Source organism: Leptonychotes weddellii, chromosome 1 (assembly GCF_054177405.1).
Source record: "Leptonychotes weddellii isolate Sample4059 chromosome 1, ASM5417740v2, whole genome shotgun sequence".
Classification (NCBI taxonomy): Eukaryota; Metazoa; Chordata; class Mammalia; order Carnivora; family Phocidae; genus Leptonychotes; species Leptonychotes weddellii.
Window position 1 is genome coordinate 118,256,773 of NC_138369.1, and position 21,253 is coordinate 118,278,025.

At 37.5% G+C, this 21,253-nt stretch overlaps 1 protein-coding gene across 1 annotated transcript in view; it reads left to right on the forward strand.

The window, feature by feature from the left end:
- YEATS2 (YEATS domain containing 2) overlaps window positions 1–21,253 on the forward strand; it is a 102,456-nt gene that overhangs the window by 28,751 nt on the left and 52,452 nt on the right. Inside the window, exons 6-10 of the mRNA XM_081813494.1 lie at window positions 1,887–2,018; window positions 8,042–8,222; window positions 11,253–11,364; window positions 17,486–17,530; window positions 19,852–20,032. Of these exons, the coding sequence (XP_081669620.1) occupies window positions 1,887–2,018; window positions 8,042–8,222; window positions 11,253–11,364; window positions 17,486–17,530; window positions 19,852–20,032 (651 nt within the window). The remainder of the gene's footprint in view (window positions 1–1,886; window positions 2,019–8,041; window positions 8,223–11,252; window positions 11,365–17,485; window positions 17,531–19,851; window positions 20,033–21,253) is intronic.

The following is a 21,253-nucleotide window of genomic DNA, read 5'->3' on the forward strand; positions in this document are numbered from 1 at the left end:
TTGTTGTTGTTGTTGTTTTGAAGATTTATTTATTTATTTGACAGAGTGCACTTGAATGCGTGGGGGAGAGGCAGAGGGAGAGAGAATCTCAAGCAGACTCGGCGCTGAGCACAGAGCCTGATGTGGGGCTCTATATCACAACCTTGAGACCATGACCCAAAACCAAGAGCTGGATGCTCAACCAACGATGCCACCCAGGCCCCCCACCCAGACTACTTTTTTGACTACTGTTAGAGTAAAGTTAATCAATAACAGTAGGAAAACTAGGAAGCTTTCTTTTGTTAAAGATTTTTTTTTTTAAGATTTTATTTATTTTTTAACAGAGAGGCAGCAAGAGAGGGAACACAAGCAGGGTGAGTGGGAGAGGGAGAAGCAAGCTTCCCGCTGAGCAGGGAGTCCGATGTGGGACTCGATTCCAGGACCCTGGGATCATGACCCGAGCTGAAGGCAGATGCTTAACGACTGAGCCACCCAGGCGTCCTCTTTTGTTAAAGATTTTATTTATTTATTTATTTATTTGAGAGAGACAGCACACAAGTTGGGGGTCGGGCAGAGGGAGAGGGAGAAGCAGACAATATGGGGCTCAATCCCAGGACCCTGAGACCATGACCAAAGCCAAAGTCAGACACTCAACTGAGCCACCCAGGCACCCCTAGAAAACTTTATGTCTAGAAATTCAAACTACTTCTAAACAACGCATAAGTCAATGAAAAATCACATTAAAATATCCAAAACTAAATAATAAAATCAAAATTTGTAGATAACACTAAAGAGATATTTAAAAGGAAATGTCTACAGTAGAAGAAAATGTAGTAGAAGAAAAGGGTAAAATTAGTGAACTAAACATCTCAATTAGACAAAATAATGCAGTGGGGGAAGCAAAGAAATTAGGGGAAAAAAGTATACACAAACCTGATGAAATTAAGGAGAAAGAAGACAAAACTATTAGAAATGAAAAAAGACATAGCTACAGATGCTGTACTATTTAGGAGATAAATAACATCTTTATGCCAATACATTTGAAAATTTAGGTGAAATGGAGAGTTCCTAGAAAAATACAACTTGGGACTTAAGAAAGGAAAAACCTTGAATAGTCTTAGAACTACTAAGTAAGTTTAATTACTGGTTTTTAAAACATTGCCGTCATAAAACCAAACCAAACTACTAGGCTTAGATTGCTTTACAGGCTGAGTGAGCACATAATTTCAGTTGTATACAAAATCTTCTGGGGAGGGGCACCTGGCTGGCTTAGTTGGTAGAGATTCTTGATCTGGGGGTCATGAGGTTGAGCCCCACATTCGGGGTGTAGAGATTACTTAAAAAACAAAAAAGTAACCAAAACCCCCAAAATCTTTTGGGGAAAAAGAGACAACACTTGTCAGTTTATTTTATGAGGGTAGCCTAACTTTTTTTTTTTTTAACATTTTATTTATTTATTTGTCGGAGAGAGAGAGTACACAAGCAGGGGGAGTGGCAGGCAGAGGGAGAAGCAGACTCCCCACTGAACAAGGAGCCCGATGCGAGACTCAATCCCAGGACCCTGGGGTCATGACCTGAGCTGAAGGCAGCCACTTAACTGACTGAGCCACCCAGGTGTCCCTAGCCTTTTTTTTTTTTTTAATTTTTTTTTTTTTTTAAAGATTTTATTTATTTATTTGAAAGAGAGAGCGCGAGAGGGAAGAGGGTCAGAGGGAGAAGCAGACTCCCTGCTGAGCAGGGAGCCCAATGTGGGACTTGATCCCGGGACTCCAGGATCATGACCTGAGCCGAAGGCAGTCGCTTAACCAACTGAGCCACCCAGGCGCCCTCTAGCCTAACCTTTTAAATAAAGCCAGACAGTTTGTAAGAAAAGGAAAATTGTAGGACATTTTCAGTTGTGAATATAGGTGCAGAAATACTGAACAAAATCATTAAGAAACGGAATTCATTAAATGCAGAAATGATAAAACTTCATGACGAAGATATGCAAGTTTGGATTAACATTAGAAATCAATATAACTTGGCCCACTGCATTAAGGGTAACCATAGGCATAGATAAACGTATAGAAGGCCATAACCATATTTTCCAACAGAATGTAATAAGGAGGCCTCATGAAATAAAGGGAGAGCTAAAGATACTAGTTTTGCCATGGTCAGGACTGAAGGGAATGGTTTGTTTTTGCTTTTAAAAGGTAGGAGACCAGTTGTAACCTTCCTGGCAGTAATGGGTCGGAACCAGAAGAGTTCAGAATTCTAGCACCCTGAAACCCGAATGAAATCAACGCAAAGGCTAGAGTGTCCCTAACCCAGTAATATGTCAATTTATTTCTATCTCATGTATCTACTTGGAAGAGCAAGGTTGATTTTTTTTTTTTAATTGCATGGTGGTAATCAGAATATAAAACAAATTTTAAGGGAATGTTCCTTAGACCAGGGAAAAAAAAAGTTTAAAAGAAAAGGATTAACTGCTAAGACTCACTTTGCTTGGTTAGGTGATAGAGCTGTTAAATTTTGATGGGATTAAATTTTTTAAGTAAAAATAATTTTTAGGGGAGTGGGGATATAAGCTTCCAGTTATGGAATGAATAAGTCATGTGGATGAAAGGTCCAGTATAGGGAATATTATAGTCAGTTGTATTGTAATAGCGTATAGGAACAGATATGGTGAGCATAGCATAATGTATTGTTGAATCAGTCTGTTGCATGCCTAAAACTAATGTAACACTGTGTCAATATACTTCAGTAAAAAATTTTTTCAACCTTATTGACATATAATTAACAAAATTAAAATATTTAAAGTGTATATAATGATTTGATGCATGTATACATTTTGAAGGGATTCCTGCCATCAAGTTAATTAACAACACATCCCTTATCACCTCACTTTTTTTTTTTAAGATTTTATTTTTAAGTAATCCCTACACCCAATGTGGGGCTTGAACCCGCAACCCTGAGATCAAGAGTCTCAAGCTCCATCGATTGAGCCAGCCAGGCGCTCCATTACCTATTTATCTGTGTGTGTGTGTGTGTGTGTGTGTGAGTGTGTGTGAACATTTAAGTTCTGTTCTCTCAGCAAATTTTACAGTGTTATCTACTTTAGTCACCAGGTTATACATTAGATCCTCCGACCTTATTCATCTCAAAGCTGAAAGTGTATACCCTTTTACCAACTTCTATTTCCCCTACCTCCAGCCTCTGGTAACTGTTTCTCTGCTCTGTTTCTATGAGTTTGACTTTTTTTTACATTTTATATATAAGTGATACCATGTAGTATTTATCTTTCTCTGTCTGGCTTATTCCACTTAGCATAATGCCCTCCACATTCATCCATGTTCTCACCAGTGTCAGAATTTCCTTCTTATGGCTGAAGAATATTCCATTACACACACACACACACACACTCAGTTGACCTTTGGGCAATCTTGAGCAATTCGGGGGTTAGGGGCCCCAACCTTCCTCATACTTAAAAATCCACAGTGAAAAATCCACCCAGGTGGCTCAGTTGGTTAAGCATCCAACTACTTTTTTTTTTTTTTTAGATTTATTTATTTGAGAGAGAGGGTAAGGGGAGAGGCAGAGGGAGAGGGAGAAAGAGAATACTCAAGCAGACTCCCCGCTGAGCATGGAGCCTAGTGCTCAATCCCAAGACCCCAAGATCATGACCTGAACTGAGATCAGGAGTCAGACACTTAACTGACTGAGCCACCCAGGCACTCCAGCATCCAACTCTTTTTTTTTTTTTTTAAAGATTTTATTTATTTATTTGAGAGAGAGAGAATGAGAGAGAGCACATGAGAGTGGGGAGGGTCAGAGGGAGAAGCAGACTCCCTGCCGAGCAGGGAGCCTGATGCGGGACTCGATCCCGGGACTCCAGGATCATGACCTGAGCTGAAGGCAGTCGCTTAACCAACTGAGCCACCCAGGCGCCCCCAGCATCCAACTCTTAATTTTGGCTCAGGTCATGATCTCAGGGTTGTGTTGGGCTCTGCACTGAGCATGGAGCCTGCTTAAGATTCTCTCTCTCCCTCTCCCTTTGCCCCTCTCCCCACCCCCACTCACTTGTGCACTCGTTCTCTCTCTTAAAAAAATAAAAATCCACGTGTAACTTTTGACTCCCTAAACACTTAACTATTAATAGCCGACTGTTAACTGGAAGCCTTACTGATAACATTAACAATTGATTAACACATATTTTGTATGTTACATGTATTTATTTTGTATGTTACATGTATTATATAATGTATTCTTATAATAAAGTAAGCTAGAGAAAAGAAAATGTTACTGAGAAGATCATAAGGGGGGCTCCTGGCTGGCTCAGTCAGTAGAAAATGCGCCTCTTGATCTCAGGGTTGTGAGGTCAAGCGCCACATTGGGTGTAGAGCTTACTTAAAAAAAAACAACCACCAAAAAATCAGAAAAAAGAAAAAATCATAAGGAAAAGAAAATACATTTACAATATTGTAAAAAGAATCACACATATGGGACACCTGGGTGGCTCAGTCGGTTGGGTGTCTGCCTTCCACTCAGGTTGTGATTCGGGGTCCTGGGATCAAGTCTCACATCGAGCTCCCTGCTCAGCGGGGAGCCTGCTTCTCCCTCTGCCTGCCACTCCCCCTGCTTGTGCTCTCTCTCTCTGACAAATAAATAAATAAAATATTTTTAAAAAAATCACACATAAGTGGATCCGCACAGTTCAAACCCATGTTGTGCAAGGGTCAACTGTATATGTATATACTTCTTTATCCATTCATGTCTTTATTCATTTATCTGTTAATGGACATTTAGGTTTCTATATCTTGGCTATTACAAATAATGCTGCTGTGAACATGGGAGTGCAGATAGCACTTTGACAACCCATTTTCGTTGTCTTTGCATATATACACAGCAGTGGGGTAGTTCTGTTTTTAATTTTTGAGGAACCTCTTGTTGTTTTCCATAGTAGTTGCACCAATTTATGTTCCCACCAGTAGTGCCCCAGGATTCCCTTTTCTCCACGTTCTTGCCAACACTTGTTATCTCTCATATTTTTAATGATAGCCATTCTAACAGGTGTAAGGTGATACCTCGTGGTTTTGATTTGCATTTTTCTCATTATTAGTAATGTTGACCATTTGTATATTTTGTCTGGAAAAATATATATTTAGTTCCTCTGCCCATCTTTAAATCAGATTTATTTTGCTTTTTTTTTTTTGCTATTTTTTTGCTATTGAATTCTTTATATTTTTTTAATATTAACTTTTTATCAGATACACGATTTGTAAATATTTTTCTCATTCCCTATGTTGCCTTTTCATTTTGTTGATGGTTTCCTTTCCTGTGCAGTTTTTAGTTTGATGTAATCTCACTTGTTTATTTTTGCTTTTGTTGCCTTTGCTTTTCATGTCAAATCCAAAAAATCATTTCAAAGACCGGTGTCATGGAGCTTATCTCTGTTTTCTTCTAGGAGTTTTATGGTTTCAGGTCTTAAATTTAAGTCATTCGTGGGTTTTGAGTTGATTTTTGTGTGTGGTGTAAGATAGGTGTCTATTTTCATTCTTTTGCACGTAGCTGTCCAGTTTTCCCAACACTGTTTATTGAAGAGACCTTTCCCTCTTGTATATCTTACCTCCTTTGTCATAAATTAATTGCTCATATATGTGTGGGTTTATTTCTGTGCTCACTTCTCTTCCGTTGATCTTTGTGTCTGTTTTTATGCCAATACCATACTGTTTTATTACTGTAGCTTTGTAATACAGTTTGAAATCAGGACGTATGATGCCTCCTGTGTTGTTTTCTCTAAAAAAAGAGGTTATTTGGGGGTCTTCTATGATTCCACACAGATTTTAGGATTGTTTTTTCTTTTTTTGTGAAAAATGCTGTTAGGATTTTGATAGGGATTGCACTGAATCTGTAGATTGCTTTGGGTAGTATGGACATTTTAACAATATTAATTCTTCCAGTCCATGAGCATGGAATATCTTTTTATTTATTTGTGTCTTCTTCAGTTTCTTTCATCAGTATCTTATAGTTTTCAGTGTGCAGGCCTTCCACTTCCTTGGTTAAATTTATTGCTAAATATATTATTGTTTTTGATGCAATTATAAATGGGATTATTTTCTTAATTTTTTTTCTGATAGTTGTTAGTGTTAGAAACACAGTTTTTTATGTTGACTTTATATCCTGCACCTTTACTGAATTTATTAGTTGTATTTTCATTTATTTTTTAAAGATTTTATTTATTTACTTATTTGAGAGAGTGGGGGGAGGAGCAGAGGAAGAGTGAAAGGGAAAGCAGATTCCCTGCTGAGTGCAGAGCCTGACATGGAGCTTGATTTCAGGACCCTGCGATCATGACCTGAGCCGAAATCAAGAGTCAGACATTTAGCCAGCTGAGCCACCCAAGCACTCCTGTTTATTAGTTTTAACTGTTTTTGGGTGGAATCTTTAGGATTTTCTGTATATAATATCTCATTATGTTCCAATAGAGACACTTTTACTTCTTCCTTTGCAATTTGGATACCTCTCATTTCTTTTTCTTGCCTAATTGCTCTGGCTAGAATTTCCAGTACTGTGTTGAATAAAAGTGGAGATCGTGAGTATCCTTGTCTTGATCTTAGAGGAAAAGCTTTCAGTTTTTCACCATTATGGTGTTAGCTGTGGGCTTGTCATATAAGGCCTTTATTATTTTGAGGTATACCCCCTCTATACCCAGTTTGTTGAAAGTTGTTATCAAGAATAGATGTTGAATTTTGTCAAGTGTTTTTTCTGCATCTGTTGAGATGATCATACGATTTTTATCTTTCATTTTATTAATGTGTATCACACTGACTGATTTGCAGATATTGAACCATCCTTGCATACCTGGAATAACTACCACTTGATCATAGTTCATGATCCTTTTAATGTACTGTTGAATTCTGTTTGCTAATATTTTGTTGGGGATTTTTTTGAGGGGGTGGATTTTTACATCTATGTTTATCATAGGGATGTTTATCAGGGATATTGGCTTATAATTTTCTTGCAGTGTTGTCTGGCTTTGGGATCAGGGTAATGCTAGCTTTGTAAAATGAATTTATAAGTGTTCCCTCGTATTTTTTTGGAAGAGCTTGAGAAAGATTTGTATCAGGTCTTCAGATATTTAGTAGAAATCACCCTTTTCGCCATCTGATCCTGGAATTTTCTTTGTTTGGAGGTCTTTGATTACTGATTCAGTCTTCTTACTAGTAATTGTTCTGTTCACATTTTCTATTTCTTCATGATTCCTTCTTGGTAGCATGTATGTTTTTGGGAATTTATCCATTTCTTCTATGTTGTTCACTTTGTTGGCATATAATTGTTCATAGTTTTTTTTTTAAACATTTTATTTATTTATTTTTAAGAGTTTATTTTTCAGTAATCTCTGCACCCAGTGTGGGGCTCAAACTCACAACCCTGGGATAAAGAGTCACATGCTCTACCGACTGAGTCAGTCGTGTGCCCCTATAATTGTTCATAGTTTTATGATCCTTTGTATTTGTGTGGTGTTAGTTGTAATGTGTCCTCTTTATTTATAATTTTATTATTTGGGTTCTTTCTCTTTTTTTCCTTGTTAAGTCGAGGCAGAGGTTTGTGTATTTTGTTTATCTTTTTAACAAAACAGCTCTTTAGTTTCTTTAATCTTTTGTCTTTTTGTCTCTATTTCATTTTTTTTCACTCTCATCTTTGTTAAATTTCCTTTTTTCTACTAATTTTGGGCTTAGTTTGTTCTTTTTCTAGTTCCTTGTGGTGTAAAGTTAGATTGAGATCTTTCTTAATGTAGGCATTTATTGCTGTAAATTTCCTCCTTAAAATCTTTTGCTGCTGCATCCCTTAAGTTTTGGTATGTTGTATTCCCATTTTCACTTATTTGTTTTTCATTTTCACTTGTCTTAAGATATTTTTTTACTTCTCTTTGATTTCATCTTTGACTCATTGGTTGTTTAGTAGCATGTTGTTTAATCGTCACATATTTGTGAATTCCCAGTTTTCTTGTAACTGATTTTTAATCTTATTTTAAGTAGGAGTTAATTGTTAGGTTTTTGAAGGAAAAAAGAATTCAAGTTTCTTTCTTTTTTCTCCTTTAGGTACATACCTCCTGATAAGAGAGAAGAAAATGACCAATCAACCCACAAGTGGATGGTATATGTCCGAGGGTCTCGTAGAGAACCCAGCATTAATCATTTTGTCAAGAAAGTTTGGTTCTTTCTTCATCCCAGCTATAAACCAAATGACCTTGTGGAAGTTAGGTAAGCACAGTTGAGTTATTTAATTTAAGAAGTACAGATTTACTGAAGTCGAAAAAGAGTGACTTAACTTGAGACTATTCCCTTTAATTATTATATTATTAATAATTTACTTAGCTTTGGCTCTTAGGTAGAGTTTTAACTGTGGTTCCCTCTTGCAGATTATTGTCTCCCTGAAAAGGCAGTATTTCCTCCTGTCAGAATTATATTAGCGGATTTTGCTCCCCTTGGAAATAGCTGAATTTATTTATATAGATACAGATAAATATAAAAGTGTTCCTGTTTTTTTATGAATATCAGAATATAGTAGAATTAAACATGGGAGTCTAACATTACAGAAATATTTAATATTGACAGTTCCTCATGCTCTCATCCTCTCAGAAGTAACCCCAGTGATATTTTTCCTACATATATTAACCTTGTATAGCTGTTATTTGTTGTTGTACAAAGATGGAATGATTATATATATATATGTGTGTGTGTGTGTGTGTGTGTATGTATATATACACTATTCTGAAATTTGTTTCATTTAGGTGTATTCTTTTTTTTTTAAAATTTATTTATTTTAAAGATTTCTTTATTTTTACTTTAGAGAGAGAGCGAGAGCATGTGTGAGCAGGGGGGGAGGGGCAGAGGGAGAGAGAGAATCCCTAAGCACATTCCCGACTGAGCATGGAGCCCAATGTGGAGCTTGACCCCAAGACCCTGAGACTATAATCTGAGCCAAAATCAAGAGTCAGATGCTTAACCAACTGAGCCACCCAGGCACCCCTATTTTATTTATTTATTTGAGAGAGAGAGGGATTGCGTGTGCCTGAGAGTGGGGGGAGGGGCAGAGGGAGAGAATCTCAAGCAGACTCCACACTGAGCATGGATCTCAATACAGGGCTCGATCTCACAACTGATGAGATCATGACCTGTGCCACCCAGGCTCCCCTTTAAGTGTATTCTTTATATCTTTATATGATATTACATATTACATATACATTCATTGTGTGAATGTATTGTAGAAGTGGTTTTGGTTTATTATCAGTGAAATTTCCTATATCCTCAGCTCTCTTTAGACCGTTCCCTCCACTGCTGACTCCTAAATAAAACATGGCTATCTTCTGAGAACACTGCTTTTGAGAACAGCTTTCAGGTGGCAGCTGATTTTTCTCTCACACCATGTGCCAGTGGGCCTGGGGGTGGGTGTGTCTTCCTTGCACATATTTGTGGCTTCTAGACCATCTTTTCCCTTTTTCTGCCTAAAAACCCTCAGCTCTTTTGGGGCATTGTATGATCCTCCCAGTATTCTGTGGTTTTTCCTTCTTGGTCATTGATACATTTCACCTTCTGTGAGGAATCCAGAAATAAAAAAGTCTGTTTGGGGGAGGCAGTCCTTTTTTTGTGTGAAATACATGTATCTTTTTGAAGTTTAACATTTCCATAGGTGATGTCTGTTGGTAAGCCTTAGGTTACTTTTTTGCTTCCAAAAATATGGTTAGGGAGATATTTCCTGTTAAAAGCATTGTTCCTTTTTCCTGGCCTTTATGCTATTTGTCTTCTCTGGCAGCCGTCCTTCCTGTTCATCCACTAGAGTTTAGCCAATGTACATAAATTGAGGAGCACAGCTGATTTGCTATATCCATTTTAAGAGAAATCCAACATAAAAATAGTATAATTGACGCATACTGCAAAATGAATTTAGGCTATCTACTTTACTGGAATTTAAATGACCAAACATGTCATCAATAGAACTTTAATTATTCTTCTAAAGTTCACCATGCCTCTAGGCCCCACTGCATCCCTTTTCAAACTGCTGTCTCAGTTCGACCTTCTCCTTTGACCCCAAGCCTGTCTTTTAATTTCTGTCTGAACCTATTCCAGCATCAAGGCTACTTCTTTTACTAACTCAGTCAGTGTTCAACTGGTTTCTCCCATCCAGGGCACTCTAGTTTTCTTCGCTTTCCCCTCTCTCTGGTTTATAACATAGCTATTGCTTTTTCACCTTTCCAGGCTACTCTCGTACTCAGGGATTTTTCCTGTCTTGAGCCCTCCTGGTAGCCTCTGGCTCTGTTCTTGATAATTCGGATCTGTTGTTAGATTCTTCTCAGGTTGTGTTCTTGGAGTTTGTCTTTACTGAATTCATGTCTCCTCTTAGTTTTGCAAAAACACATCCCGCTGAGTGCGTCTTCCTCCTTGCCATCTTGGCATCTTCTCTCATTTCAGTAATTCCAAGCCACTGATTCATAATGAACATTTTCATTTTAATGCATTCTGTCTCCCCCATTAACTTAAACCGTATTATTTTTGAGTACATGACGTTCTCTCAGTTAAATTTAAGATGTTTTTATTATGGAAAATTCCAAACATACTCAGAAGTAGAGTATCTTGAACCCTCCTATACCGAACATCGTTAACAATTTGCTAATCTCTTTTTCATCAACTTTCCTTTTTCTTCCCTTCACAAATTATGTTTTGACTGAAAATTCTCTAGTCCAATTAGCATTCACATACATTCCTCCTCTATCCACTAAAATCATAGTCACTGTTTGGTGAAAATCATATGGTAAACATATGTTCTTTTAAGTCCTGTTAGCGGATAGTTTCAAATAACTTGTCACTTTCAGATTGAGCATTTATGATTTATTCTGTTTTTGCCAGAGTGGAGGAATAAATATGAGTGTCTGGGGTAGGAAACATATACCTCACAGCCTGTGTCTGTCAAGTAGCAGTCAAGGATTCTGGCTTCTAATATGTAACATCCATCAAATCACCTTCCCTGCCTGTGGAAATGATGATGTTGGATTATATATTATAAGTCTCTTAGCTCTAAGTATTCAGTGATTGAAAGTTTAATGTAGATTTGAGTTGAATTTTTCTTTTAGCATTTCAGCAAAAATTCAGTGTATCAATTGAGCTTCAGATGAGAAAAATGTAAATTATTGTCAGAGGCTGTGAATTTCTGACTTACCCAGTAGGAGAAAATATTTCCTCTCTAGAATGAGAATGTGACTCTGGCTTAATGTGTTAATATTTGCTTTTCCCTAGAGAGCCTCCTTTTCATCTAACCAGAAGAGGCTGGGGTGAGTTTCCTGTCAGAGTTCAAGTTCATTTTAAGGACAGCCAGAACAAGCGGATAGATATCATACATAATCTGAAGGTATTGTAACAACACGTTGCTCCCCCGAAATGATGGACCTCTTTTTACCTGGTTACTTAAAGCCGTTGGTTAGGCCTTCTGAGGGAAGTGGCCAAGGACAGTGGAAGCAGGACTAATCTTTTTGATTGTGTTACGCAGATGGCTATGACACTCCTTTGTTCTCTGAAGGCTGGGGAAGGGTTGCATTATAGCAGAATGTATATTCTTTAAAAAGATGAACTGGTCAGATTATCAGAAGACTTGAATCTCTGATCAAAGCTCACTGTTACTGTGTTACCTGGGACTAAGTGACTGAGCTCTTAAAAACAAAATCTATTTACTGTTCTGTAAAATGAGGCAAATAATAAGCCTCGTCTGTTTATCTCATAAGGATACAGATATGTTTATCTTGTAAGGATAAAGACAGAAATGAACATGTTTTAGGAAATTGAAAGTACTGTACAAAGTTGTAATTCTTTTGATTTGTATTTGAAGAAATTCTTCATTGATATATCCACACGTTTATTATGTAGCCATTATATTTTATGAAGTGTTTCTATACATGGGGAAAAACTACCAATTATAGTAAGTGAAAAGCACAGAGTACAAAACTGTTTGTTATAGTATGAAGTCAATTGTGATTTTAAATAGTTGGAAAAAACAAAAGAAATATACCAAAATTTCGGAGTAATTGAAGTAATGACATTGTGGGCAATTTCTCCTGCCCTTATTATCTGTTTTTTTTTTTTCTTCTAATTTTATATAATAAACATGGTTAACTTTTATAATTGAAAGGCCATTTTTAAAATGTTTTCCTAGTTCCTCACTCTATATAGTCTCATGTAGATTTTCTCTACATAAGATAAATTTCTAATATTAAACTTAACCCCAAAACACTCTTACTTTGTGGTTTACCACATTGTTCCCATTAATGGCTCACAAAATTGAACTCAGTGAATATCAGTACATTTGCAGAATTCCTGTTTTGTTCCTTTTGTTCTACCAATACAACCTTTTCAATCTTAAGGCTGAAATTTGCCCTCCATTGGTGATAGCACTGCTTAACTTCATGTTGCAGTTATTTTTTTAGAGATTACTCTAAGACTAGATTGCTTTCTGACCTCAGAAAAGAACTGGAACAAAATAAAGAATATGCATGGGCGCCTGGGTGGCTCAGTTGGTTAAGCGACTGCCTTCGGCTCAGATCATGATCCTGGAGTCCCGGGATCGAGTCCCGCATCGGGCTCCCTGCTCGGCAGGGAGTCTGCTTCTCCCTCTGACCCTACCCCCTTTTGGGCTCTCTCTCTCTCACTCTCGTTCTCTCTCAAATAAATAAATAAAATCTTCAAAAAAATAAAATAAAGAATATGTAGCCACTTTGTTCAGAGGGGCAGGATATGGTCCCACTTAATTAGAGGAAGGTCTAAAATAGTTTGCTTTCCTTTTATCTTATTTTAAGCATTGCACATACCATCTTATATCACACTGAGCCCAGCCCTAATTTCTAAAATAAAAGGAATTGTTTACATAGCTCTCATACTATTATATTGTCTACATCACTTAGAGTTCCTGGTGGAGTATTGAGACACAGTTTATTATGTTTTATTTTTTTATTTTTAAAAGTTTATTTAAGCAATCTGCATCCAGCATGGGCTCGAACTCATGATCTTGAGATCAAGAGCTGCATGCTCTACTGACTGAGCCCGCCAGGCACCCCAGAGGCACACTGTTTTAAAAATGACAGTATTTAAACTTTCTTTTTTTTTTTTTTAAAGATTTTATTTATTCATTTGAGAGAGAGGATGAGAGGAGAGAGAGAGCACATGAGAGGGGGGAGGGTCAGAGGGAGAAGCAGACTCCCCGCTGAGCAGGGAGCCCGATGCGGGACTCGATCCCGGGACTCCAGGATCATGACCTGAGCCGAAGGCCGTCGCTTAACCAACTGAGCCACCCAGGCGCCCAGTATTTAAACTTTCTTATCAGCTTTTCTGGAAAACTTAATTTTACTGTTTGTTATGTATTGATTTGCCTTGAGGCCTTAAACGCCTGTGTTGTACTTATATGATCTTTGTTTGTACTGGAGTATTCTTTTGCCTGTTATTTCTGTGTTAACTCACAGAGCCATCTTGGGTTCTTGCCTCTTTGTTCTAAATATTTGTTCAGTTACTATTATTCTTTCTTCATCATCTTTCCTACCCTTTACCTTTCCCACTCTTGCCTAGACCATTATTCTACTGTCTCCTGATTAGCTTTTTTCATTCTAATCTGTCTCCTTTACCCTCAGTCCATTCTGCACACCACCATCCAATTAGTATTCCTGAAATAGGAGAACCATTATGCTATGCCTCTCAGAAACCTTCATTGAATTCCCTTCACTCAAGTTCAGACTTCCTGCCTACTGTTCAGGGCTTTTCACATTTTGACTGAACATACTTCCCCTAAATTATCTCACACTAATCCCCTGCATGGATATACTACTCCAGCCAGGTCAGTTATTCATGTCCCAGAAGTGCCTCGGGCCTTCTTCTCTTGTGTCTTTTTTTTATGCTCTTGCCCTCCTAGAATGCCTGTTTGAATTCTTTCTATTCTTAAAGTTCAAGTTCCTTTGTACTTTTCCTAACTGTTTAAGCCCATAGTGACCTCTCGGTATACTGAAATGCTGAAATACTTGATCTGTATTACATTAAATACTAAATACTCAAGTGTCAGAAGTATGTACAATTTAAAGTTCCCAGAATGTATGCAGTTCCCACATTCTGCATTCCTGATCAGCTGTCAACCATAGAGCACAGTAATTCCCAAAACAATCCATTTATACGTTTAGTAAATAAACTTTTGGTAGGTTCTTTAATAAATTTAACTAAAACTGTGCTTTTTTTTTTAACCTTGATTTTATTTGTGCTCGTTTGATTCCTGGAGTAGCACAGGACAGGACTTTGTTTTGTTTATAAGAACCCTAAAAATGTTTAATGACAGCCTTCATGTCTCTCCTTAAATCATCTCCAGGCAGAACCTGTTCTTGTAAAATTCCTTGTATGTTGTGCTTTCTAGTTCCTCTTGCTATTTTGATAACAGTTCTATTTTATCAGTGTCTCTCTTAGAGTGTAGTCCCAAGAATGAAAAATAAGCCAGTGCACATTATGGAGAGACTATTATTTCCATGCTCTGAAGAATATGAAAATGGATGTAGCCTAAAATTAATAGTCATACTGTTGGCTAAGATTAAGTATTAAAACTAGATCTCTTCCATGGAACTAGCATGAATCCACCCTGCATTGTCTTTCTTTTGTGAAACTAGATCTCATGACTGAGTTGTCATGTCTGTGTTGGCTGCTAAGGAACTCAGCCCGACTTGAAATCTACTTTTTGGAAGTCTTAGAGGTTTCTATTTATTGATTAGTAAATCATCTTTCCTTTTTACCCAACTTAATAGTTTTTCCCTGTCGATCCTACTCTGTAATGTTTATTTCTTTTAAAAAGACTTACTTATTTTTGAGAGAGTGGGAGGGGGGAGGGAGCATGAGCTGGTGGGGGAGGGAAGAGGGACAGTGATAGAGAATCTCAAGCAGACTCCCTGCTGAGCAAGGAGCCAAACTCAAGCTTGATCTCAAGACCCTGAGATCATGACCTGAGCCAAATCAAGAGTCCATTGCTTAACCAGCTGAGCCGCCCAGGTGCCCCTGTGTAATGTTTATATTGATAAGCTCCACAGATCCTTTTTTTTTTTTTTTTTTTTTTTGCAGAATGCTTTATTGCTTCAAACAAAGCAAAAATGCTGTCAAATGACAAATTGTTTATGCTAAACAAAAACTTTTTTTGATTTTCATTTTATTTTTATTGAAATATAGTTGACATATCGTGTTGTACTAGTTACCTGGGTGCGCCTGGGTGGCTCAGTTGTTAAGCGTCTGCCTTCGGCTCAGGTCATGATCCCAGGGTCCTGGGATCGAGCCCCACATCGGGCTCCCTGCTCAGCGGGAAGCCTGCTTCTCCCTCTCCCACTCCCCCTGCTTGTGTTCCCTCTCTTGCTGTGTCTCTCTTTGTCAGATAAATAAATAAATAAAATCTTTAAAAAAAAAACAACCACAAATCTATACATTATGCAGTGCTCAACTCAATAAGTGTAGTCACCATACAAAGTTACTACAGTATTATCGACTATATTCCCTATGCTGTACTTGTCATCCCTGTGACTTATTTATTATATAACTGGAAGTTTGTACCTCTTAATCCCCTTCACTTATTTTGCCCAACACCCTACCCCTGTCCTCTCTGGCGACTATCAGTTCTGTGTGTTTATAGGTCTGTTTCTAGTTTGTTTGTTCATTTGTCTTGTTTTTTAGATTCTATATATAAGAATTTGTCTTTTTCTGACTGAATTCACTTAGCACAATAGCCTCTAGGTCCATCCATGTTGTTGCAAATGGCAAGATTTCATTCTTTTTTTGGCTGAGTAATATTCTATATTTGTGTGTGTGTGTGTGTGTATACAGATCTTTTTTTTTAAGTGATAGAATATAAATAAAATATAGGAATAAGAACAGCCTCTTTGTAAGTGTAAATTTTGTTTATATTATTAACATTCGCTCAGGTTATACTCCTTTCTTTCCTCTAAAATAAATCATCCATGATGCTAATGCATTGGAAGTGATTATTAGCATTGCCTATATTGCTTAAATTTTCATTCATTTTTTTCAAAAATGCTTAGTAAATATACTTTAAGTATATAATTATGTCATCACACTATATGTGTATTTTTATAGCCAATCTCTTTATTTTTAAAAGATTTTATTTATTTATTTGAGAGGGAGAGAGAGAGCAAGAGCACAAGAGCAGCGAGAAGGAGAAGCAGGCTCCCTACTGGGTGGGGAGCCCAACATGGGACTTGATTCTAGGACCCTGGGATCATGACCTCAGCCAAAGGCAGATGCTCAACCGACTGAGCCTCCCAGATGGACGTCCCATTCTCTTTTAAAAAAAAAAAATGATTTAAAAAATTTTTTTACTTATTGATTTTTTGTTTTGTTTTGTTTTGTTTGAGAGGGAGAGAGAGAATCTTCAGCAGGCTACATGCTCATCGTGGAGCCTGACTGGAGGCTCGATCTCACAACCCTGAGATTATGACCTGAGCCCAAATCAAGAGTCAGGCATTTAACTGACCAAACTACCCAGGTGCCCCTAAAAAAAATGATTTTATTTTTTAAGTAATCTCTCCACTCTACATGGGGCTCACACCTACAACCCCAATATCAAGAGTCACATGTTCTAGCGACCAAGCCAGCCAGGCCACCCCCATAGCCTGTCTTTTAAAATATTTTTTACATCATCTTTGTAAACATCTAAGTGGTTATGTAATACTTTACAAATGATGGTTCAAGATTTACTTAAGGGATGCCTGGGTGGCTCAGTTGGTTAAATGTCTGCTCAGGTCATGATCTCAGGGTCCTGGGATCAAGCTCCACATTGGGCTCTCTGCTCAGCGGGGAGTCATCTTCTCCCTCTGTGCTCTGCCTCTCTCTCTCTCTCAAATAAGTAGATAAAATCTTTTTTTTTTTTAGATTTTATTTATTTATTTGACAGAGAGAGACACAGCGAGAAAGGGAACACAAGCAGGGGGAGTGGGAGAGGGAGAAGCAGGCTTTCCCACGAAGCAGGGAGCCCGATGTGGGGCTCCATCCCAGGACCTTGGGATCATGACCTGAGCCAAAGGCAGACACTTAATGACTAAGCCACCCAGGCACCCCTAAATAAGATCTTAAAAAAAAAAAAAAGATTTACTTAAGCATTCCTTTATTACTGGTTGTTCATATTTTCAGTTTGTGGTTGTAAATAATGCTGTAGTAAATATCTTTTTGTGTAAAACTTCCTCCATTTTTACATTGTTCTTAGAATGTTTTTAGAAGTGTATAGTTTATATTAAAAGTACAATACCTATATGTTTGAAGTTGTTTTTATTAATTTTACTCATTCCACCCCAATTAAGAGGGTTTTTATTGAAGTGATTAATTGATAGTTTATATCATGAAAAAGTAGATTCTATGTTATGAAGACTTGTGGTGAAAGGGGTTTTAGATGAGATTGTATCCTAAGATTTATAAGTAAGCTCAGTGAAACTTTACACTCTTCTTTTGTCTTTCAATAGCTGGATAGAACTTACACTGGCTTGCAGACTCTTGGAGCAGAGACGGTAGGTTTTTTCTTACAGTATTATTTGGGAATAAGGTAGAATGGAAATTGATCTTCATTTTTAATTAGGAAAAATGAGTGCTTAATTTTTAAAAAAGTTTGTCTTCCCCTTTTTAATTTAAAAAAATGATAAACAGAACTTACCATTTTAACAATATTTAATTGTACAGTTAGGAAGTATTGAATATATTCACATTTTTTGTGCATCTGTTGCTACCATCCATCCCCCACACTCTTTCTCATCTTGGAAAATTGAAATGGTACCCATTTACAACTTCCATTCCCCTCTCCCTTCAGCCCCTGGCAACCACCCTTCTACTTTCTGTCTCTATGAATTTTTGACTACTCTAGGTACCATATAAGTGGAATTATACAGTGTGTTTTTTTTATTATTATTGGTATATTTCACTTATCATAATGTTCTCAAGGTTCATCCATGTTGTAGCATGCATCAGAACTTCCTTCCTTAAAAAGGCTGTATAATACTCCATTGTGTGTCTATACCACATTTTGTTTATTTATCTCTGTTAATGAGCACTTGAGTTGCTTACATCTTTTGGCTATGTGAATAATCCTGCTAAGAACATGGATGTACAGGTATCTGAGTCTGTGTTTTCAGTTCTTTTGGGTATATACCCAAGAAAGTGGAATCGCTGGATCATATAGTACCTCTATTTTTTTTTTTTAAAGTAATCTCTACATCCAGCATGGGGCTCGAACCCACAACCCCAAGATCAGGAGTCACATGTTCCACTAACTAAGCCAGCCAGGTGCCCCATGGTAGCTCTATTTTTAATTTTTGAGGGACTGCCACACTGTTTCCACAGCAGCTGCACCATTTTACATTCCTACGAACAGTGCATAAGAGTTCCAGTTTCTCCACATCTTTGTCAATACTTATTGTTTTCTATTTTTTTGATAGTAGCCAAACTAATGAGTGTGTGAGGTGGTATTTCATTGTGGTTTTGGTTTGCATTTCCCTAATGATTATTGATGTTGAGTATCTTTTCATCTTTTTATTGGCTGTGTGTGAATCTTCTTTGGAGAAACTTCTAGTCAAATCCTTTGCCCATTGTGAATCATGTGTTTGGGTTTTTGTTGTTGAGTTTTAGGAGTTCTCTTTACATTCTTGATATGCATCTCTTATCACATCATTCGTGGGTTGCCTTTTCACTTTGCTGATTGTGTCCTTTGATACAAAGACGTTTTTAATTTTGATGTAGTCCAATTTATCTATTTTTTCTTTGGTTGCCTGTGCTTTCAGTGTCATCCAAGAAATCATTGCCAAATTCACTCTCATGAAGCTTTGCCCTATATTTCCTTCTAAAAGTTTTATTGCTTTAGGTCTTATGTTTGGGTCTTTGATCCATTTTGAGTTAATTTTTGTAAATAGTGTGAGGTAAAGATCCACCTTCATTCTAATGCATGTGGATTTGCAGTTTTCCCAGCACCATTTGTTGAAAAGACTGTGCTTTTCCCAGTGGTCTTGGCACCCTTGTCAAAAATAATTTGACCATATATATGAGGGGGCATTTTATTCCAGTGGTCTGTATGTCTTCTTGATGCCAGTACCACACTGTTTGGATTACTGTAGTTTTGTAATAATCAGTTTTGAAGTCAGGAAATGAGACCTCCAACTTTGTTTTCCTTCCCCATACGCCGCCTCCCACTTTTTTTTTTTTTTTCATGATAAATCAGCAGTAGCTATTAGGTGAGAGAGAATTAGCTAGTTAAACCGTATTCTGTTTAGGGAAGTGTGCTGTGTTGTATCAAAAGATATTTATTGAGCATATACCGTATACTAGACACTGGTCCTGGTACTGGGGATACAGAGATGAATAAGATAGCTACTGCCTTTAAGGAGTTATCTTCTTGGTTGTGTTGAAAATGGGGAGAAAGTATATAGTAAACAAAAGCAAATGAGATAATTTCACTTAAAATAAGTGCTATAAAGAAGAGAGTTGCTGGGGGACAAGGGGGTTACTTTAGGTTGGTTAGAGAAGGCGTCTCTGAGAAGGTGACATTCAGTTGAGACCTAATGATGAGAAAGAGACAGTTATGCAAAGATTTGGGGTGGGAGTAGTGTTCTAAGGCATAGAAACAGCAAATGGAAAGGCCCCAATTATATGATTGGTTTCACTGAGTTATCTGTTAAACTATATTCTGGGATAAATCCTTTAGTTCTTAGATTGAAATTACCTTTGAAGTAGGATTAGAAATCATTTGTCGCATCTCTTAGAGCGCCATGTTCTTGGACAGGTTTGGGGGTTTCTGTGACATTGATCATGGATTCATGAGCCCAATTGTTGCCTGATTATGTAGGTAGTGGATGTTGAGCTTCACCGACATTCTCTTGGAGAAGACTCCATTTATCCTCAGTCCTCCGAGTCAGACATCTCTGATGCCCCACCATCATTGCCTTTGACCATTCCAGCCCCAGTGAAAGCTTCCTCACCGATAAAGCAGTCACATGAGCCAGTACCTGATACATGTGTGGAGAAAGGTAATATATTTTTCCTTGTATGGAAATGAATGATGGAGTCACTCTCTGGGGTATTCCTTTCTTTCATTTGTGTAATATGATTTTGAACTGCTGCCTGTAGAGATTTAAGAGTGTATGGAAAATAAATTTTCCATTAGTAGGCACGCTGCCTCTACTATATAGTCCAATTATGAAAATAGCCAAATCTTTATTCTTCTCAGAAAATATTTTTCATGAAGTTCTACTGGCATTTTATAGAACATTAAACTCACAAAAAGGCATTAAATGTTTATTTTTTTGATTATATTGGTTTCTTCTAGTATGTTACAGGAAGACTTTTTGGTTTGGTCCCTAGTTGTGTGAACAAGAAACTGAATGTAAAGTGTCTAATCTTATTTAAAATACAACAACTGACACCACAGAAATACAAGGAATTATGAGAATATTATGAAAAATTATATGCCAGCAAATTGGACAACCTAGACAAAATGGATAAATTCCTACAAACATATATCCTCCCAAAACTGAATCAGGAAGAAATAGAAAATTTGAGCAGACTGATTACCAGCAATGAAAATGAATCAGTACAAAACCTCTTGGGGCGCCCGGGTGGCTCAGTTGGTTGAGCGTCCGACTCTTGGGTTTCGGCTTAAGTTGTGATCTCAGGGTCATGGGATCAAGCCCCACATCAGGCACCGTGCTCAGCAGGGAGTCTGCTTGAGATTCTCTCTCTCCCCCTACCCCTCCCCCTGCTTGCATGCATGCATGCTCATAATCTCTCTCTAAAATAAATAAGTAAATCTAAAAACAAAAACAAAAAAACCTCCCAACAAACAAAAGTCCAGGACCAGATGGCTTCATAGGTGGAATTCTACCAAACATTGAAAGAAGAGTTAATACCTATTCTCAAATTATTCTAAAAAATAGAAGAGGAAGGAAAGCTTCCTAATTCATTCTATGAGGCCAGTGTTACCCTGATATTGAAACCAGATAAACATACTACAGGCCAATATCTCTGATGAACGTAGATGCAGAAATCCTCAACAAAATAGTAGCTAACTGAATCCAACAATAAATTTTTTTTTTAAGATTTTATTTATTTATTTGACAGAGAAAGACACAGCGAGAGAGGGAACACAAACGGGGAGTGGGAGAGGGAGAAGCAGACTCCCTGCCGAGCAGGGAGCCCGATGCGGGACTCGATCCCGGGACTCCAGGATCATGACCTGAGCCGAAGGCAGT